The sequence below is a fragment of the Anser anser genome (genome assembly GCF_964211835.1).
Source record: "Anser anser genome assembly, chromosome: 1".
Taxonomy (NCBI): Eukaryota; Metazoa; Chordata; class Aves; order Anseriformes; family Anatidae; genus Anser; species Anser anser.
This window is the reverse complement of record NC_139720.1, coordinates 57,585,341-57,601,296: the sequence shown is the minus strand read 5'-3', so window position 1 is coordinate 57,601,296 and position 15,956 is coordinate 57,585,341. Positions and strand designations below refer to the sequence as shown.

At 43.8% G+C, this 15,956-nt stretch overlaps 1 protein-coding gene across 4 annotated transcripts in view; it reads right to left on the bottom strand.

Annotated features, from left to right (window-relative positions):
* Positions 1–15,956, bottom strand: part of SYN3 (synapsin III) — a 235,377-nt gene that overhangs the window by 154,171 nt on the left and 65,250 nt on the right. For all 4 annotated transcript variants that reach the window (XM_083824343.1, XM_083824341.1, XM_083824342.1 and 1 more), the window contains one exon: positions 10,645–10,702. In XM_083824343.1, the coding sequence (XP_083680469.1) occupies positions 10,645–10,702 (58 nt within the window). The remainder of the gene's footprint in view (positions 1–10,644; positions 10,703–15,956) is intronic.

Here is a 15,956-nt window from a genome sequence, read left to right as displayed (position 1 = left end):
CATTCAGAGAACTACAGAGCTGGACCTTTGGCTTCTGCAGCTGAGGGAAGCATCATCAGATATGAAAGCCAGAGCTAGAGAAGGAAGCTTTAGGCCTGTATTTTCATGTTTTTTATGCTTTTCTTCCATAATCATTTCCATAGTGTTTTTTTGTACTACAGGACTTAACATTTGGCTTTGCTGGGGCTGAAAATGGGGAGTCCTCATCTGATGGCTGGCAAGTATAGCTGAATTAAGCCAGCCTGACAGGCATTGCCCAGAGGCGGTCGGACCAAACAAAGCTGTGTTCAGACACCTGACATCCAAACAGGCCTGGGAATCCCCCGAGCTGGTAAGTGCTTCATACCAAACTGCCAGGACCAATTTCAGGCCTGCTAATGTCGAGAGCCAGAAGAAAGGGAGAAATCTCTTGTGGCAACCGTTGTCTAGGGCACCCTGGCAAAGAGCGAGGAGAAACAGGGCCTGCGGGACTCTGCAAACCCACAGCACTACCCCAGCCCCAAAACGCCCAGATATATGACCACAGCTGAGGAAGAGTCCCTAATCTTTCACTGGCACTTAGGTTTAATGAGCTAAGTCAAGGACCATTGCTGCTCTCGTGTAGCTGCTTTGTCCGATCCGACAGGCCGCTGCGAGCTGGCGCTTGGAAGAAGGCTGAAAACTTCAGTCAGCAGAAATAGTTTCCTGTTGATTTTCCAGTGCTCCCTGTATTTTTGACTTTGTGGGTTTTGTAGCCTAATGATTTCCCTTGGCTGGGCTTTCAAGTCTGAGATCATCTCCAGCCTGCTCTTACCTTGCAGACAAAGAGGCCTTTGAAAGCAGCCCGAGCAGATAGAGTGACAGGTGACTGCACAAACCTGGAGAGCCCAGCTCTCCACTGCCCTGCACAGCCATTCGTGTTAGGACCCATCGAAAATTAGGCAGAAATACGTCAGATGGTGTTTTATACTTGCTTTGCAGATGGTGCCAGTGGCTGCAAAAACATCTAGGGCAAGAGTGAACCACATGTGACAAACATGACACAGTCCATCTTAAGAAAGAATAATTTAATACAGACTGTGGGACTTGTATTTTGAATCTTTGTGAGGCCCGGATTTGAGAGGGTGCCCACAAATATTTTGAGGATAGTTATGTTAAAAATTCCTACTATTTCAGGTATTTGTATTCACAAATCTCTCCAGATCATTTGGACAAAATCTTAAGCTACTCTCCGTTTCTCACATCAGTGTTCCCTAGGTACTGGAGATCTTTCTGTTGAACTATTTTAGGGTTTCTGTTTCTGTTTGCTGAGAATGAAACAAAGAGGATTTTGTCATTTTAAATTATGCTGTAGTGGAATGTCTGGCCTGACAGCCATATGTTAAAACGCTTCCTGGGAGGCATGTGTTCAGGCTGGATTTAAACCATAAACCATGTTTCACAGAATAACAGAAGACGGGGGTGGAAGGACTTAAGACATCAGACAGACCATCTCTCCTTCCTAAGGCAGGATCAGGTCTACCTCTGCCATTGTGTGTAGGTGCTATGTAACTTTTTTTGTATCTTCCATGATTTAGGAGCCTCTTCAGGCAATCTGTGCTTTAACAACCTTCGAAAGTTTTCCTGATGTCTCACCTAAGTTTCTCCTCTTGCTTTCTAAGCCCATTGCAGAACTTGAAGACTTACTGCTTGAAGACTTACCCTTCCTTCTTCCATTTATTTTTATTTTTATTTTTATTTTTATTTTTATTTTTATTTTTATTTTTATTTTTATTTTTATTTTTATTTTTATTTTTATTTTTATTTTTATTTTTATTTTTATTTTTATTTTTATTTTATTTTTAATTCTTCTTTTTTTTTTTTTCCCTAGACAAAACAACCCCATTCCTATAAGATTCTCTTATTCTCTTTTAGGCAATGTTCAGCAGTGTTGTTGTTGTCACTGGGCTTCACTCTGATGAGGCCGCAATATTCTTGGGTTGTGACAGCCCAGTCACCATGATCTTTTAGCTGAGACCTGACCATTGCTGAGCAAGATGGAAGGATGAAGCCACTTGCCTTACAAAGGAGACTCCTGCTCATATATTCCAGTCTGGCATCAAACTCCAGCCTTCTGCAAGTGAGCAGGGGTCTTCTGAGGGGGCCACTCTCCCCTCCTCCTAGGGGCACACTGGAGCTCCACAGTTCCTATCTCCTTTGTCTCTCCCCTACCCACCAGTTGTGATCTACCATCCCACAGGCCTGGGAGGGCTGGTTTCCTTGGTCTCGCCCCTGTGTCACTGAGACGATGCTCAGTATGCACACCCAAGCTGCTCCTCTTCTCCTTTCCCATCCCTGCTGTGTGCACACACGCTTGTGCACCCATGATCTAGGTCCTGACCTTACTGTATCCTTTCCAGTGTCCTTCCTTCCCCCCAGCCTGCTGTAACTGGAGGTCTGGAGCTCTGGGTATGAACTGATATGGGGAGACTGAGGTGAGATTTGGTAAATAGTAGGCAGGATCACAAGGGACAGAACCCGAGCAAACGGACTGCTATTGTTTTGCCTTTTTTTTTTTTTTTTTAAACTCCCTCTAGAGCCAGCTCTCCACCTGGAAAGCACCACCCATCTCCCCAGATATTCCCAACATGTCCCTGTGAGACTTTCTGTCTCATTTCCCAGTAAACTGTGCTGCACAACCAGCCTCTGACCAAAGCTCTCTGCTCATCTGATCTTGCTCTTGCAACTTCTCACCAATTATCACTGTGTGTCTATTTCGCTCCTCCTTTCCTGTGACACAAAATGCAGTCAGAATAACAGGCTGGTTCGTGTCATGGCTTGGGCACTTGAGATGAAGAATTACTAATGTCTAATCAAATTGCATACATTCCTTAGTGGATTTTATGCTTTAGTTTTTTGGTGGACCTTCCAGTATGTATAAGGAAAGAGAGACTTTGGCAGACACCAGACTACATTCCAGTAACAGCACATTTCACTACAACCATTACAAGCATTTCACGGGGGAGGTAAGCAGTCCCTAATCCCTGCACAGGCAGGAGAGTGAACAAATCATATGGATGTGAACAGGGGGAGGACTGGGGCAGTGTGTACTTGATGCATGAATTAATCACATACATGAGGAATTAGAGATTAAGCAACCCCTGATTCCCAAATCTCTCTGCTGAGACATTGTCCCTTGGGGACAATAGAGAGGGCCCAGCTGGGAGGGGAACACTGCTGTGCAGCTCCAAGTACAGCTTCCACAACTGCTCTTTACAAGACCTGAAGCTAAGACGTATGCTCTGCTCCTAGCCCACAGACAGTGCTGGTGCTGATGCCTTGACCTGGGAGAGTGCTGGTGGTGCATCAGCTCCAATGGCGTTTGGAGTTGTCTCTTAAATTTTCTTTTCAGAAACCGTGTGACTGCCTGACAATTGGAGTTCTAGTTAGCAAAACCACATTTCTAAACCTTTTGATCCCAGGAAATAGCTCAAATGCATGAACCCTGAAAGCCTCCAAAAAACAAATGGAAAATCAAATAACAAAAAAAGATTCTAGATATTTAAGAAATTCACAATTTTAAGTCATTCTTGTTATTCTTCCAATTTCCTTTATTCATGAATTCTTTTTCATGAATGCTTGTATTAGGAAAAGCTGTGAGACGTTTGTTGCTGTTCTTGAACTACTTTCTGGCTTTCAGCTGGAAAAAAAACCCACACCTTAAGCATGTAATGAATAAAAATTATACAGTTATTTGATGAGAGGCTAATTCACACAGTCACACACAGGCCTATCAGACTCTACCTTTTGAAAAGACCACCTTAGGCTGCACATGAAAATATTGCTTTAGAACAAGAAGCACAATGGAACTGGAAGACATGATTTGTATTACAATTATCTCCTGTGTGATCCAAGTACAACATTTTTCCTGACAATGCTGCCAATGGAGTCATAATCTATACCACAAGACTTTTCCAGAAGCATGTACATAGGAGTTCACTGAATAATCATTCCCTGAAAATAAACCAGGCAGCGGGAACAAGTGAATGAGCTGTGCAAGAAGAATGCATGTCAGACAGAGATGGACCCACCTTGTCAATGGCAGGAAATGGTGGGAAGAAGACGGCTGGACAAACAACAGGAATCAATATTTTGAGAAACTTTTTGGCCTCACCAAACCTCCTTCACACTTTTCCCCCTTCCACTATCAATTACCTAATGCCAGGAAAGACGTCTCTGAATATATTAAAATGCCTTCAGGAAATATCTAAAAGAAAAGTACCCTGAGGGTCAAGACTCTAAGAAGTGCTGCTTGCTCTTGCCTGCCAGGTCTGTGCTCTCTTCTTTCGCTCATGTGCTCTCTTCAGTCAATGAAAGACAGAGAATTGGAGAAGACCACCAGAGCCATAGCGTACGACCCATTGCTGCTGCAGCAACCATGTCATGAAACCCTTTCTTAAATTGGTGTACTTATTAAAAGCAGTAATGTCTCCTTCCGCCTCTGTTTAGGCAGCATAAACAAACTCAACTCTCTCAGTCCCCTTTCAGGTCCCCCCTCAGGTCTCCACAGTCATCCCAGTGACCCCATTCTGCACATCTTCTGCTCTGTGGGCATCTGTATCCTGGACAGGTGGTGAGTGTCCCACTCCCCTGGCCACTGCCCACAGTGCCACGAGCTGGCCGATGGGTCTGCAGCTGTCCACGTCTCAGCCCCAGCTCCCCTCCCCTCTTCTGCCGGTGGCACACAGCCACACAGCATCCTTGTGCACTGGAAAAGCCTAACGCACAAGGAGACCCCAACCCAGGACATTTTATGATCCATATTGGAAATCCCAGAGTCATGTGAAATCCTTAAAGCGTGCATAGTTTTGTTTTCTTTGGGACAAGGCAGAGAATGTGGTGAAGGAGGTGTTGAATTAATACCAGTTGCCTCCAGAGATGGAAAATGTTTCACAGAGCATAAGGCCTATGGTACAATTCCTTCTCCTCCTGAGTATGCTGTATTTCCTAATGTCTCCTGTCCTCTGGCTAGTGAAGGAGAAAGATGGTCAGAGAAGATAAAACTAAAATTAATATTTAATTTCAGAAGAGTGTCAGCTCCTGTAGCACTTAAAGGTTCTTTAAGCTTAGCTTAGCTTTAGGGCCAACTTACATTATCAAACTTATACTTTTCATTTCTAACAAACAAACAAACAAACAAAAACCACCTAGATTTTGTATTTCCAGAGGAAAAGAGCTGAAGTATACCCTGCAGTATACCCTACAGTTCTCAAAGACAGAAATCTTAAGGCAAGCAAAAGTAACAATGTGGTTCAAAACCTAAACCCCTTATTTTTAGCATAAGTTAGCAGGTGTATTTTTAGACTCGGCTGCTTCTTAAAGCTTAGGGTTTTACCCTCACTGAGTATGACTTAAACTATCAGGGTTTTAATGGGAATAGGTCAAACAGATTTTCACTTTTTGTTCAGTGATTCATTCAGTCTCTTGAATGACTACCATTGCTACAGAAGGACATATAGTGGAAAAAAAAAATCCAGATAACAGAAACGTAATCAAAACTGCCTCCAAAGGAAGTGAGACCCCAGTCCAGGAGAGTATTTACATTTAAGTTTTACTTTTTGCAAACCTATGTTACACTAAAATCAAACCACGCATTTATCTGCCTGACTAATTCTTGCAGGAATACTCCCCATTTACTGACGGGGTAAAGAGAAAAAGCTGCAGAGCTACACTGTGCCTCACTCTGGGGATTAGCATCAAAGACAGGACTCAGGGATGTCAGTCAGGTTTTTTTGATGCCAGCACTATATTTATGAAAAAATGCAGGTGGAAAGATTCATTGTCCCATTAGAGGAAAGACACACTGCATACCTGCATGCAGGGATAATCTCCTTCCCCCCAGTAGTTTTCTTGGCTTTGGCTGTATTTCCTCAGGGGGGTCTTCTGACATCCAGGCTAAGAGGGCAAGTAAGCTTTGGAAAAAGACATTATGCTGGATGAGCTGAAATCCATAAATGTGACTAATGTAACAATGGAGGCTATTAGGGAAGTACAACAGCTCATATGATGAGATACTGCTGGTATCAGTGATCTTCTCTGTGTGCACTATAACTGCGAATGCCTCCAGCCCCCATGGGACTGTTGAAAATAAAAGTCCTTCAATAACTCTGCTTCTCTGTGTCCCAGGAGTGGGGCCCTCGCTGCTACCAAAGGCGTTTGGTTCTGCCTCTTTCACTTTACAGCATGGCTTCCCATGTCTCCTTTTCTCCTGCCTCCTTCCAGGAGCACATTTGCTTCCCAGTTTCTCAGCCCTCAGCTGAACGCCTCTCCCTCTGCAGCCAGCAGGGAGGAGAAAATGGAATTGTGTCTGGGTTTCAGTTAAGGATGTGAGGTAACAAATGCTGCAACCTTTAAAGCAAATTAATAGATATGTTTGGGGCATTATGCTGAAGATTAGAAGAGAAGAAACAAAGGTGGAAACAAAGTCGCATTCATTTTAATGAATCACAGGAGAGAGCAGAGGCTGGACAGTATATATACCAGCAGCAGTGTCCCTGACAGTTCTTTCTGCTACTCATTGGCACCAGGTGGTGCCCACAGTGACTCTTGTCCCTTGTTAGTGGTAACAGACTTAGCTAAAGAACAAGGGACTGGGGTGGCACTGAGGTCGTTCAGTTCATTTCTGTGCTAAATAACCAGAAAACCTTTTTTGAGAGTCTCTAAAACCTATTTTTATGCAAGCTGAGACTTACAGACGTGGTTCCCTGAGCAGCTGGATGGCATTTAACAGTCCCTTCCCTGTGGGTTAGCCAGTGTCTAAGAACTGATTTCACCTCTGCTGAAGAAGCTTGTAGAAACTTAATATCTTGAAACTCCTGCCTGTTTCTCAAATTCAGCTGAAATCAGCCAATGTCTTCCACGATTTTGGGTGTGGGGGACAGAGAGAGCGAGACAGCATGATCACATACGTCTTGCATTCCTCGAATGACAGCCAAGGGGGAGAGGCAGCTCGGAGAGCGGGTAGGGGAGTACAACCAGATTAGATAACTGACTCCCCGCTGCTGAGAGTGAGAGAGGGGGAGAGAGAGAGAGACTGTGCTGCTTTCAGTGCTCCTACTCCACTATAAATAAGTGATGTCGTGACTTAAAAAAAAATCCCATTTTCCTTCTCTGCTTCCACCCAAAAACTGCCCAAATGGCTTGCTAAAAAGGAAGGAAGATGTAATAGGGATGGAGATGAAAGAGAAAAGCAGCATGGCAAATTCTTCCTTCAATTTAAACCAAGTATTGAGCATCCTGGAAGAATGGCAAAAAAATAGCACTGTCAGAAAAATTACAGCAGTTCTTTTTTTCCCAATGTGGTTTTTCAAGATTGTTAAACATTTGGATATTTCCTTTCACTGCTTTCTGCCATTCAAATTTTTTTGTTATTTAGCTTTTCAGATCAAAAGTGTTTTTTTTTTCCCTATAAGGTATTAAAAATTCTCCTAAGGCAAACTGTGTTTCTGGTTGAGGCAATGATATGTGGATATCTGAAGCAAGATCAAATGGAAAGCTGAAAAACTACATGAACTTACTGAGAAGACCAAGTAGCTCAAGAGATCCCTGAGAGTCAAACCCTGATGTGATGCAGAGCTCATCTGGAACTGTGCTAGCCACCACACAGTCTCTATGGTGTTCATGGTACCATTACAGTAGTGAAGACTGGTGAGCTGGGAACTCAAAAAGAAAGGTGTGCACCAGCTGGGTAAGCACAGTTATTTCCTGCCTTTTTTTTTTTTTTTTCCATAAGAAGATTGTGGAAGAAAGTTATTTTTTCAGGTCAAAAGGGTCTGTGTTCAGCCTCTGGTTTGCTGTTCCACAACACTTTAGACTCTTAAGAAAGAGCAAGAAGAATAGAGGAAGGCTGCAGATAATTGGGCAAGAAAGGATGGGGAAAAAGGAAAAAGAGAAGGAAGAGGAAGAGGAAAAAGGAAAAGGAAGAGGAAAAAGGAAAAGGAAGAGGAAAAGGAAAAGGAAAAGGAATAGGAAAAGGAAAAGGAAAAGGAAGAGGAAGAGGAAAAGGAAGAGGAAAGGAAAAGGAAAAGGGAAAGGGAAAGGGAAAGGGAAAGGGAAAGGGAAAGGGAAAGGGAAAGGGAAAGGGAAAGGGAAAGGGAAAGGGAAAGGGAAAAGGGAGTGGGAAAGGGAAAGGAAAAGGAAAAAGAAAAAAGAAAAAGAAAAAGAAAAAGAAAAAGAAAAAGAAAAAGAAAAAGAAAAAGAAAAAGAAAAAGAAAAAGAAAAAGAAAAAGAAAAAGAAAAAGAAAAAGAAAAAGAAAAAGAAAAAGAAAAAGAAAAAGAAAAAGAAAAAGAAAAAGAAAAAGAAAAAGAAAAAGAAAAAGAAAAAGAAAAAGAAAAGGAAAAGGAAAAGGAAAAGGAAAAGGAAAAGGAAAAGGAAAAGGAAAAGGAAAAGGAAAAGGAAAAGGAAAAGGAAAAGGAAAAGGAAAAGGAAAAGGAAAAGAAAAAGAAAAAGAAAAAGAAAAAGAAAAAGAAAAAGAAAAAGAAAAAGAAAAAGAAAAAGAAAAAGAAAAAGAAAAAGAAAAAGAAAAAGAAAAAGAAAAAGAAAAAAAAGAAAGGGGCAAAAAGCCAGAGTCTGAAGAAAGAAATGCCCCTCACTTGGCCTCAGCGATATGCAGAGAGGCCTGAGGTCAGACTTGAGGACTACCCACGACAATGCAGCTTCTGTGTTCCCTTGGTAGACAGTGATCTAAGTGGGGAAAGAGATCATCTCTGCTGTGTTTGAGGTCTGGTGGAGTCAAGAGCAGTTCCCTGCCAGCTACACCAAGGTTTGGTTGCCTGATCTGAGGAGTGGGGAGAGGCGAGGGGAAGCAGCTCGGTCCCTTGTTCATTGTTCCCCAGCTCTCTGCGGGGTTCATTCCCTCAGGCAGAGCTGCAGTCACTGAGAGACTCAACTCTGTTGAGTATTTAACAGGGCTGCAAGGGACTTGGCAATGGTCCTCACCAGCAGAGTCACGCTAGCCTAAAGGTCTTGGAGCAGTTTGGTGCCTCTTCTCAAACATGGTCATACAGCTCATGTGAAGGGTTTCAAGAGACAGGTTGGGAGAGTCTTCCTGAAGGAGTCCTAGAGGAAATGCTATATGCTCTTAGTGATGATGACAAGGGTCGTTACTGGGTCTAACCCCTCAGGGATCAAGAGTTCATTTCTGCCCTTATCCACTCAACAGCCATTGGAGACAGGCCTTTCATAAGCAGCTCAGGTGGAATACATTTGAGGGGAAGGACTATGAGGGCAAAGGCAGAGGCTGGAGGTTTAAGGAAGAATTAGTAAGTCATTTTGAAGAGAACCAGGTCTACCTTTGAAGCTGACCCTACTTTGAGTGGTATAGGAGGTTGGATCAGAGGTTTGAAGGGCAACTGCTATTTGATTCTATGCTTCAGTGGGAGAAGTATGATTTTTTTTTTTTTTTAAATTTTAAAATTTTCTCTTTCTCTTTTAGGACATCTACTGCCACGGCCAGCAAAATAAAGACTTAGATCAGAAAGTGTAAGTGATAATTGTTCTTGCTAACAAGAAGTAACAAGTTTGATACCAATAAAAAGAGAAACATGAAACATTTATTGATAACAGTTGCAAAAACAACCTTCTAACTTTTCTGTCCCACAAACAGCATTTGATCTGACTGTGTGTTCTCTTATACAGTCCTAGGCAACAGGACAACAGCCCTTTGAAAAGAGAAGGAACAACTTGTCATGGGCAGTGGCTCTTGAGAAAGTCTTCAAAACCATTGCATTAGTACTTTAATACGCACACATATATATAACACAGAATCACCATCTTCATAAAGACAGAAAATATCAGGTTATTCAAACAACATTCACCAGCTTTCTTTACCCATCCAAGCAGTTTTATGGCCCTAAAGGAGAAAAAGCAAGCACATGATTCCTTCATGATCACCAATTCATATCTACATCTCTCTCTCATTATGCTTACTTTCAAATTAGGTACCTGCAAATATTTATTAATAATCATTTCTGTTGTAACAATAACATTCAAAACCTCAGTCAATACGGGAACTTCATTTTGCCAGGCACCACACCAACACAGAGAGAAGGGAACAGTCCCCAGCATGAAGAGTTTTCAATTGAACTGAATGCCTTGTGCCAAGGCTACCAGAGAAACAGAGAATTTGTCCAGTGCCTTGCAGAGCACATCAGACAACAGGTCATGAGCCCTCTGTATTCCTATGGGATTTCAGTGGCTGAAAAGGTTTTGCTGTGTGCAGTTCTTTTCCATATGGAAATCAAAGATTTAAGGCTCAAATCAGGATGAGTCAGAAGACTTCTATAGCTCACATGTGGAACATAACATCACCGACATGCATTGTGGTGTACTGTCTTTTCACCTTTTTGGCACACATATGGATCTGTGAGATAATCTTCCAATGGAAGAAATGATTGTTCCATCATCAAAATGGAAAACTTAATTTTAAGGTGAAATAGTGACTGATTCTGCAAAGGCAGGGAGAGAGGAAATGATATTTTCACTTATGTCTTCCATAATGTTCTAAAATGGACAAATATTAAAACTCATCCCCAGTTGCTTTCTTCTGAAGAACATCTGCAGATTGTTGCTGAGACCTCAGCCCTGTCCACACACATTTCTTACAACCACATTCAGTTGTCACTGACCTGTTCCACGCGGATATCGAATTCTCCATTCACCTTCTTCCCTTGGAAATATTTGGCCCTGCAGAAGAAATGAGAGACATGGGCATGGTTAAAGGTTTGGGGCTCTTATTGCATGCTATTTTGCTTCTGCAGTTCCTTTTTCTGAAGAATTCCTATCCGGGTCACAGCATGTTTTCCTAATTCCTGTCTTCTTTCAGCTTTCTGTTCTCCGGGAGGAACCTGCCAAGCCAGATGAAAACCACACCGGAAAGTTCCTTCAAGGCTTGTGACTTTTACATTTCATTTTCAAGCTGAAAACCAAATGTTCTCCTAATCTTTTCCAGAGCAACAACTCTAATCAATGATTCCTTGCTAATCTCCTTTAATGCACAATCTTTATTCTGCAAAAGAGGGAGTGCCATGTATGGTATGCCATCAGAAACATTTTCTCCTGATATTGAGCAAGGATCTTTATCATCACAGCTGAAATACTTGTAAAGCTTTCTCTCATGCTCTCTCCCTAGAGAATTGTTTTTCCATTGTTTGCCTTTCTGCTATTAATTTAGAGAAATAGCATACGCATCTACAGTGTCATGAATGTAGGATCTCCTGAACCAAGAAACCGTGTTTGGTTTGGAACTGAGCAATGTCACAAGAAGGACCATTTCTTTGCACCTTCCAGCACCTCTGCTCCTAGCTGCCTAAGCTAGATAGACCACAGAGCACTTTCAGGGAGGGAAAAGCTGACAGTTGTGCTGGAGAAGACAGCATAGGAAAAGGGCAGGCAATTTTAGCCTTTTCATCCATATTTGCACATGAAGCTTGTTGTATTGATTAGTCAACAGGGAAATTGCCAATAGAATTTCCCCTGTGAATATTTCTCTCAATTTCTTCCCTTCATCAAACAGACTTCATAGGAGAAAACATGAACTTAAATTACTTTCTCAGACCCCCCTAAAATTTCAGGAAGATCATGTCGGTTCCAAAATGCTCTTCTATTTGGAAAGCGCTGAAAACACAGTTAAGCCCTTCAAGAGCTATTTCCAGAGACAAAGTAACTCTCTGAGTTCTGTTTCCAATTGGCAAAGACAGGATAGAATAAAGAAGTAAAGGAAAATGAGGGGAAGCCGCCTTTGCTTCCTATTTTATAGTATTAGCAAAAAAAGAAGCTGGCTCACATTTTTACTATGTGTCTATTTGTTCCAATAAAAAAGGAGAGACAGTAGGAAGGCAATTTTCCCCATGGCTGAAACACACCAGTTTTCAGCTGAATTCTCCCCTCCTCCGGCAATGTGAAATGTAAATAAAAAAGTTGCTTTGTTTTTTTTTTGATTCTGGCTCAAGCCAAGTCAAAACGTTTTACTTTATTAGGAAAGAATACAAAAAAAAAAAAAAGTCGTAAGTTTTCTGCTTGGCTGTAATGAGGGCATCTGCGGGCTGTATCGTGCTTCCCTTCCCAAACAGCCCATCCATCAGCGTGGTGCTAATAAGACCTCTGCGTGGATGTTGGTGAGGGATGCTGTAACAGCCAGGTGTGACCAAGACTAAATGGCTCAAACAACCCCTGTCCAGTATGACAAGCAGAGCTCCGGCCACCTTTTCCCCTCTTTTGACTTTACGTGTTGCATGAAAAAAGCAACTCAACAGACAGGCTGAGACATCACACCTCTAACGATAAACAGGAACGCTAAATGTGCTTAATAATTCCGTTGTGTTTCTAGAGGTATGGCTGAGTCTGGCAACATTCCTCGCTCCTAAGCATGGGGGATATTGCTGGAACCAGCAACTTCTCAAAAACTGGAATAAGCTTTAAGTGGGCCCACAGGAACTGGCCTGAAATTTGAGGCGTGCTACTCACTGGTACAAGCTTGTTTTTATTCCCAGCATACTCGTAATATATACTCCTTACCCACATTTATGAAACACACTTCCTCCCTCTATGGCCTCTCTGCTTTGCTGACCAGCTGGTTGCAGACTCCTTGGTGCTGCTTTGCTTCAGCTTGTAATGAAGTGTGATTAGCCATGGTCTTCAGCCCGGTACAGATGGAGCAAAGAGGCTTCCACTGCCTAGTCCAGGAAATTACCCTCAACACAGCTAAAAAATCCTCTCTCTCATCTCCACAACACTGGCTCTGCTCATGGGTAGGCACACAGAGGGCACATCCAGCACAAGGATTCGTTGGAGTGACATCCTCAGGTTAGATGCTGTGTGACCTCTCCTCATCCCTCCTTCCATGCAGGTTGTCCCATCCCGTGTCTCAGGTAACTTTCTTTTAACAGCACAATATGTCACTTTCTTTCAAAGACAGCCCCCAGGAGGGTTAACCTGCTCTGAGTGTCCCTGAAGACTACAGGTGCTAAGCAATTTGCAGCCAAATATTTTGGTCAGCCCATAGTTTTGACACAGCCCAGGGTAAGAATGAAACACTTCTTTCTGAAAACATCTCTGAAATGGATGGAGTGATGTTTTCAATTTGCACCTGGTGTTCCGGAGCCCCTGGCAGCGGAGGCTATCATGCTGAAATGAAAAATGGCTTTAGCCTCACCCTGGAGTCCTTGAAATTAAACTGGAATCATTGCTGATGCTGTGGAAACATCATGATGCCTCCATGGCAAGGGGGAACATCTTTTGGTCAGTACTGCACAGCACAAGAAAAGGCTTCTGATCCCTACCTGCAAGAGTACAGTGCACAATGGATGGAGGAAAGAAAAAATACACTGCTCTGATGGGGATGCAGGAGAAAGACAGGCACTTCTTGCAGGTGAGACATCCGAGAATGCTCTCTCCCCCAAATCAACGTGAGCTTCTAGGTGGTGGGCTCCTCCAGACCTATTCCCAGGAATGTGACTTGCTGTGGGGTTATCTAGGCAGCTTGTAATGCAGCCATGATCCTCTCCCACAAGACCAGCTCAAATCCTTTCTAAGAAGCCTCGAAGTGCCTCCCTTCACCTCAACCACAGCCAACCACCAGCAATAGGAGGAGCATCTCATCAGACAGGAAGGGGGCTGCCCCGCAGCACCCCCAGCTTGGGACACCAGCCATACAATCCCACCCCTCTCCTGGGCAGCCTGCAGTGCTCTTTGTTTTAAAGCACATCGGACGTTGAAGCTGGCACAGCACAGCGTTATAATTTGGCAATGGAGGGTGTAGATGGGGTGGTGCGGTCGCTGTGATCTCAGCAAATTAGCATGTAAACATGTTGTGATTGATGAAAACTGCAGGGCCACGCTCATGAATAGTTCTTGGGTGGGATTGGCAGTGCTAGGAATTGCGTTTAAATGTGGCCACACCAGCTGGGAGAGAGGAAGCACCATAATAAACAGCCAAAGGTCTGCCCTGGCCTCCAGGGGAAGACCTTTCCTTGAACCCCTCTCTCCTTGCAACGAGGAAGCTGCACACCCTGGAAAGGGATAGGTTTTGTGGGTGCAAGGGCACTAGGCAAGCATAACTTCTGCTTTCTGCCTCAGCTCTGACGTGGTTACAGGGCCACAGGAAAACTGATGCCTCTACTTTTGAAGTAATTTGGAAAGAATAAAAAGCTTGTTTTCCAGAGCTGCCATGAAACAGTCCCCAGTCTGCCTCAGCAACCATGGCTAGAGAAAGCATATAGGTGATTTTTCAGCCAGATACAGAGTGTGTCCTGAATAGCAGCAGGGAAAAAAGACACCTGATGGTTATCATCAGTTCACCTGGAATTACCTACATAAGAGAGAATTCATAGAAAATCCATGTATAACTTTATTGGCTTAGGTATCTGTGAAGCATCCTTCTGAGCAAGGGATGTGAGCACCGATGCAAAGCTGCAAACAGCTCTGTAAGGCACTTGAGTACCAGCAGTGAATTTTATCCCTCTGGTGCAACCCACCTGTGAGCAGGATAACTCACACTACAGCCATGAGAAGGCTGCAAAAATCTGTGTGCCCCCTGCCCCCATGCCCATAGTCTGCAGACACAGGGATTAGGTCCCTCAGATGGCACCATGTCCCCTTCAAAGCCTTGTGTGTCCCCAGATCCAGGGGAGGAAAAGTTGTGGGTACATGCGATGGGGTCAACCTGGAAACATGGCATGAGAGCAGCAACCCCTCTGCGAGGCACAGGGGCTTCCAGCTATTCCCACAGCTCCGTTAGCTGAGTGAAGCAGAGGCTATGACACATTACACAGATTTGAAGAGAGGCTGGTGTTTTGTATTAAATTCACGGGACTTCCTCAGGGTATCCTATAGAATGGCTTCTGCATTAACTAATTTTTCAGGATAGGAAGAGATCAAGAATCAAGAGATCAAGCTCAAAGCATCCTATAAGAGACTGCAACGGAGCTGATGTAACAAATGCCATTGCAATTGCTGGTAGCATGTCTTGGAGTAACTAGATGAGCAAATAAGCATTAAGCCAGAGCCCCAACCCCCTGTGATGTGAATCAGCCCAGGCACCTTCTGGGGCATCACTGTTTGACAGAAGCCTTGAGCTACAAACTCAGGAGTGGTTTTGTTCTTGCTCCCCACGCTCAGGGCCATGGTGAGCACACCAAGAGGGGCACTGAGATATTGTAATAGCAAATTCCTCTGAATCCTCTGAGTTTGTGCCTCTGGAACAAGACGCAAGCAGCAAAGAAAGGAAAGCTACTCTTTGGATGGAGACTGCTTCTCACCTGGAGCTCAAGGTAGTGGGTGGAAGAAAGAAGGAGAGAAGTGCTGAGGAAAAGACATCGGTAAATAAATCACAAAGGATCAGTGGATAAATTATGGGATTATCTGAATTATTTCCCTTGGAATTGCATCACAAATATTTATCTCGAGCCCCTTGGGAAAATAAGGCACGTCGTTTCTTTCTGGACCAGCCTAGGAAAGGCCAGGCCAAACCCCTTGGAACTGGGTGTGGGGGCACCTCACGGAGGGAGGGCGGGGGGTTGGCCACTGTACCAAATCCCCGTGTCAAAGGGCCTGGGGCCCAAGTGATGCACAAGGCACTCACTGTATGTCCGCATTGTCTCCTTCATAAAAGGGGCTGGGACTGGGAAAAAGGAGGCAGTTTCCAGGATACTGGCCAGCAGCCGCTGGAATGCCCCGAGCCCCCCCAGCCCCCAACAGGCTGTAAAGGCAGTGGGGAGGGGAGGAGGGAGACGAGATGCATTTGTGCCCTTTTTTCTTCAGGGGTAAAAACAAGGGAGGTTTTCCTTTTGAGGCCAGCCCTCAACCTCCTCACCACTTATCCCCAGTTTTGCAATTCCCAGCTGCAAACAGGAAGGACTTTTGAGATGGTCAAGTCCTGTCTGCCCAGGGCATAGGGAAGAGAAAAATCACTTCATGAGTGCTGGGGTCTGAAAGTTGCTCG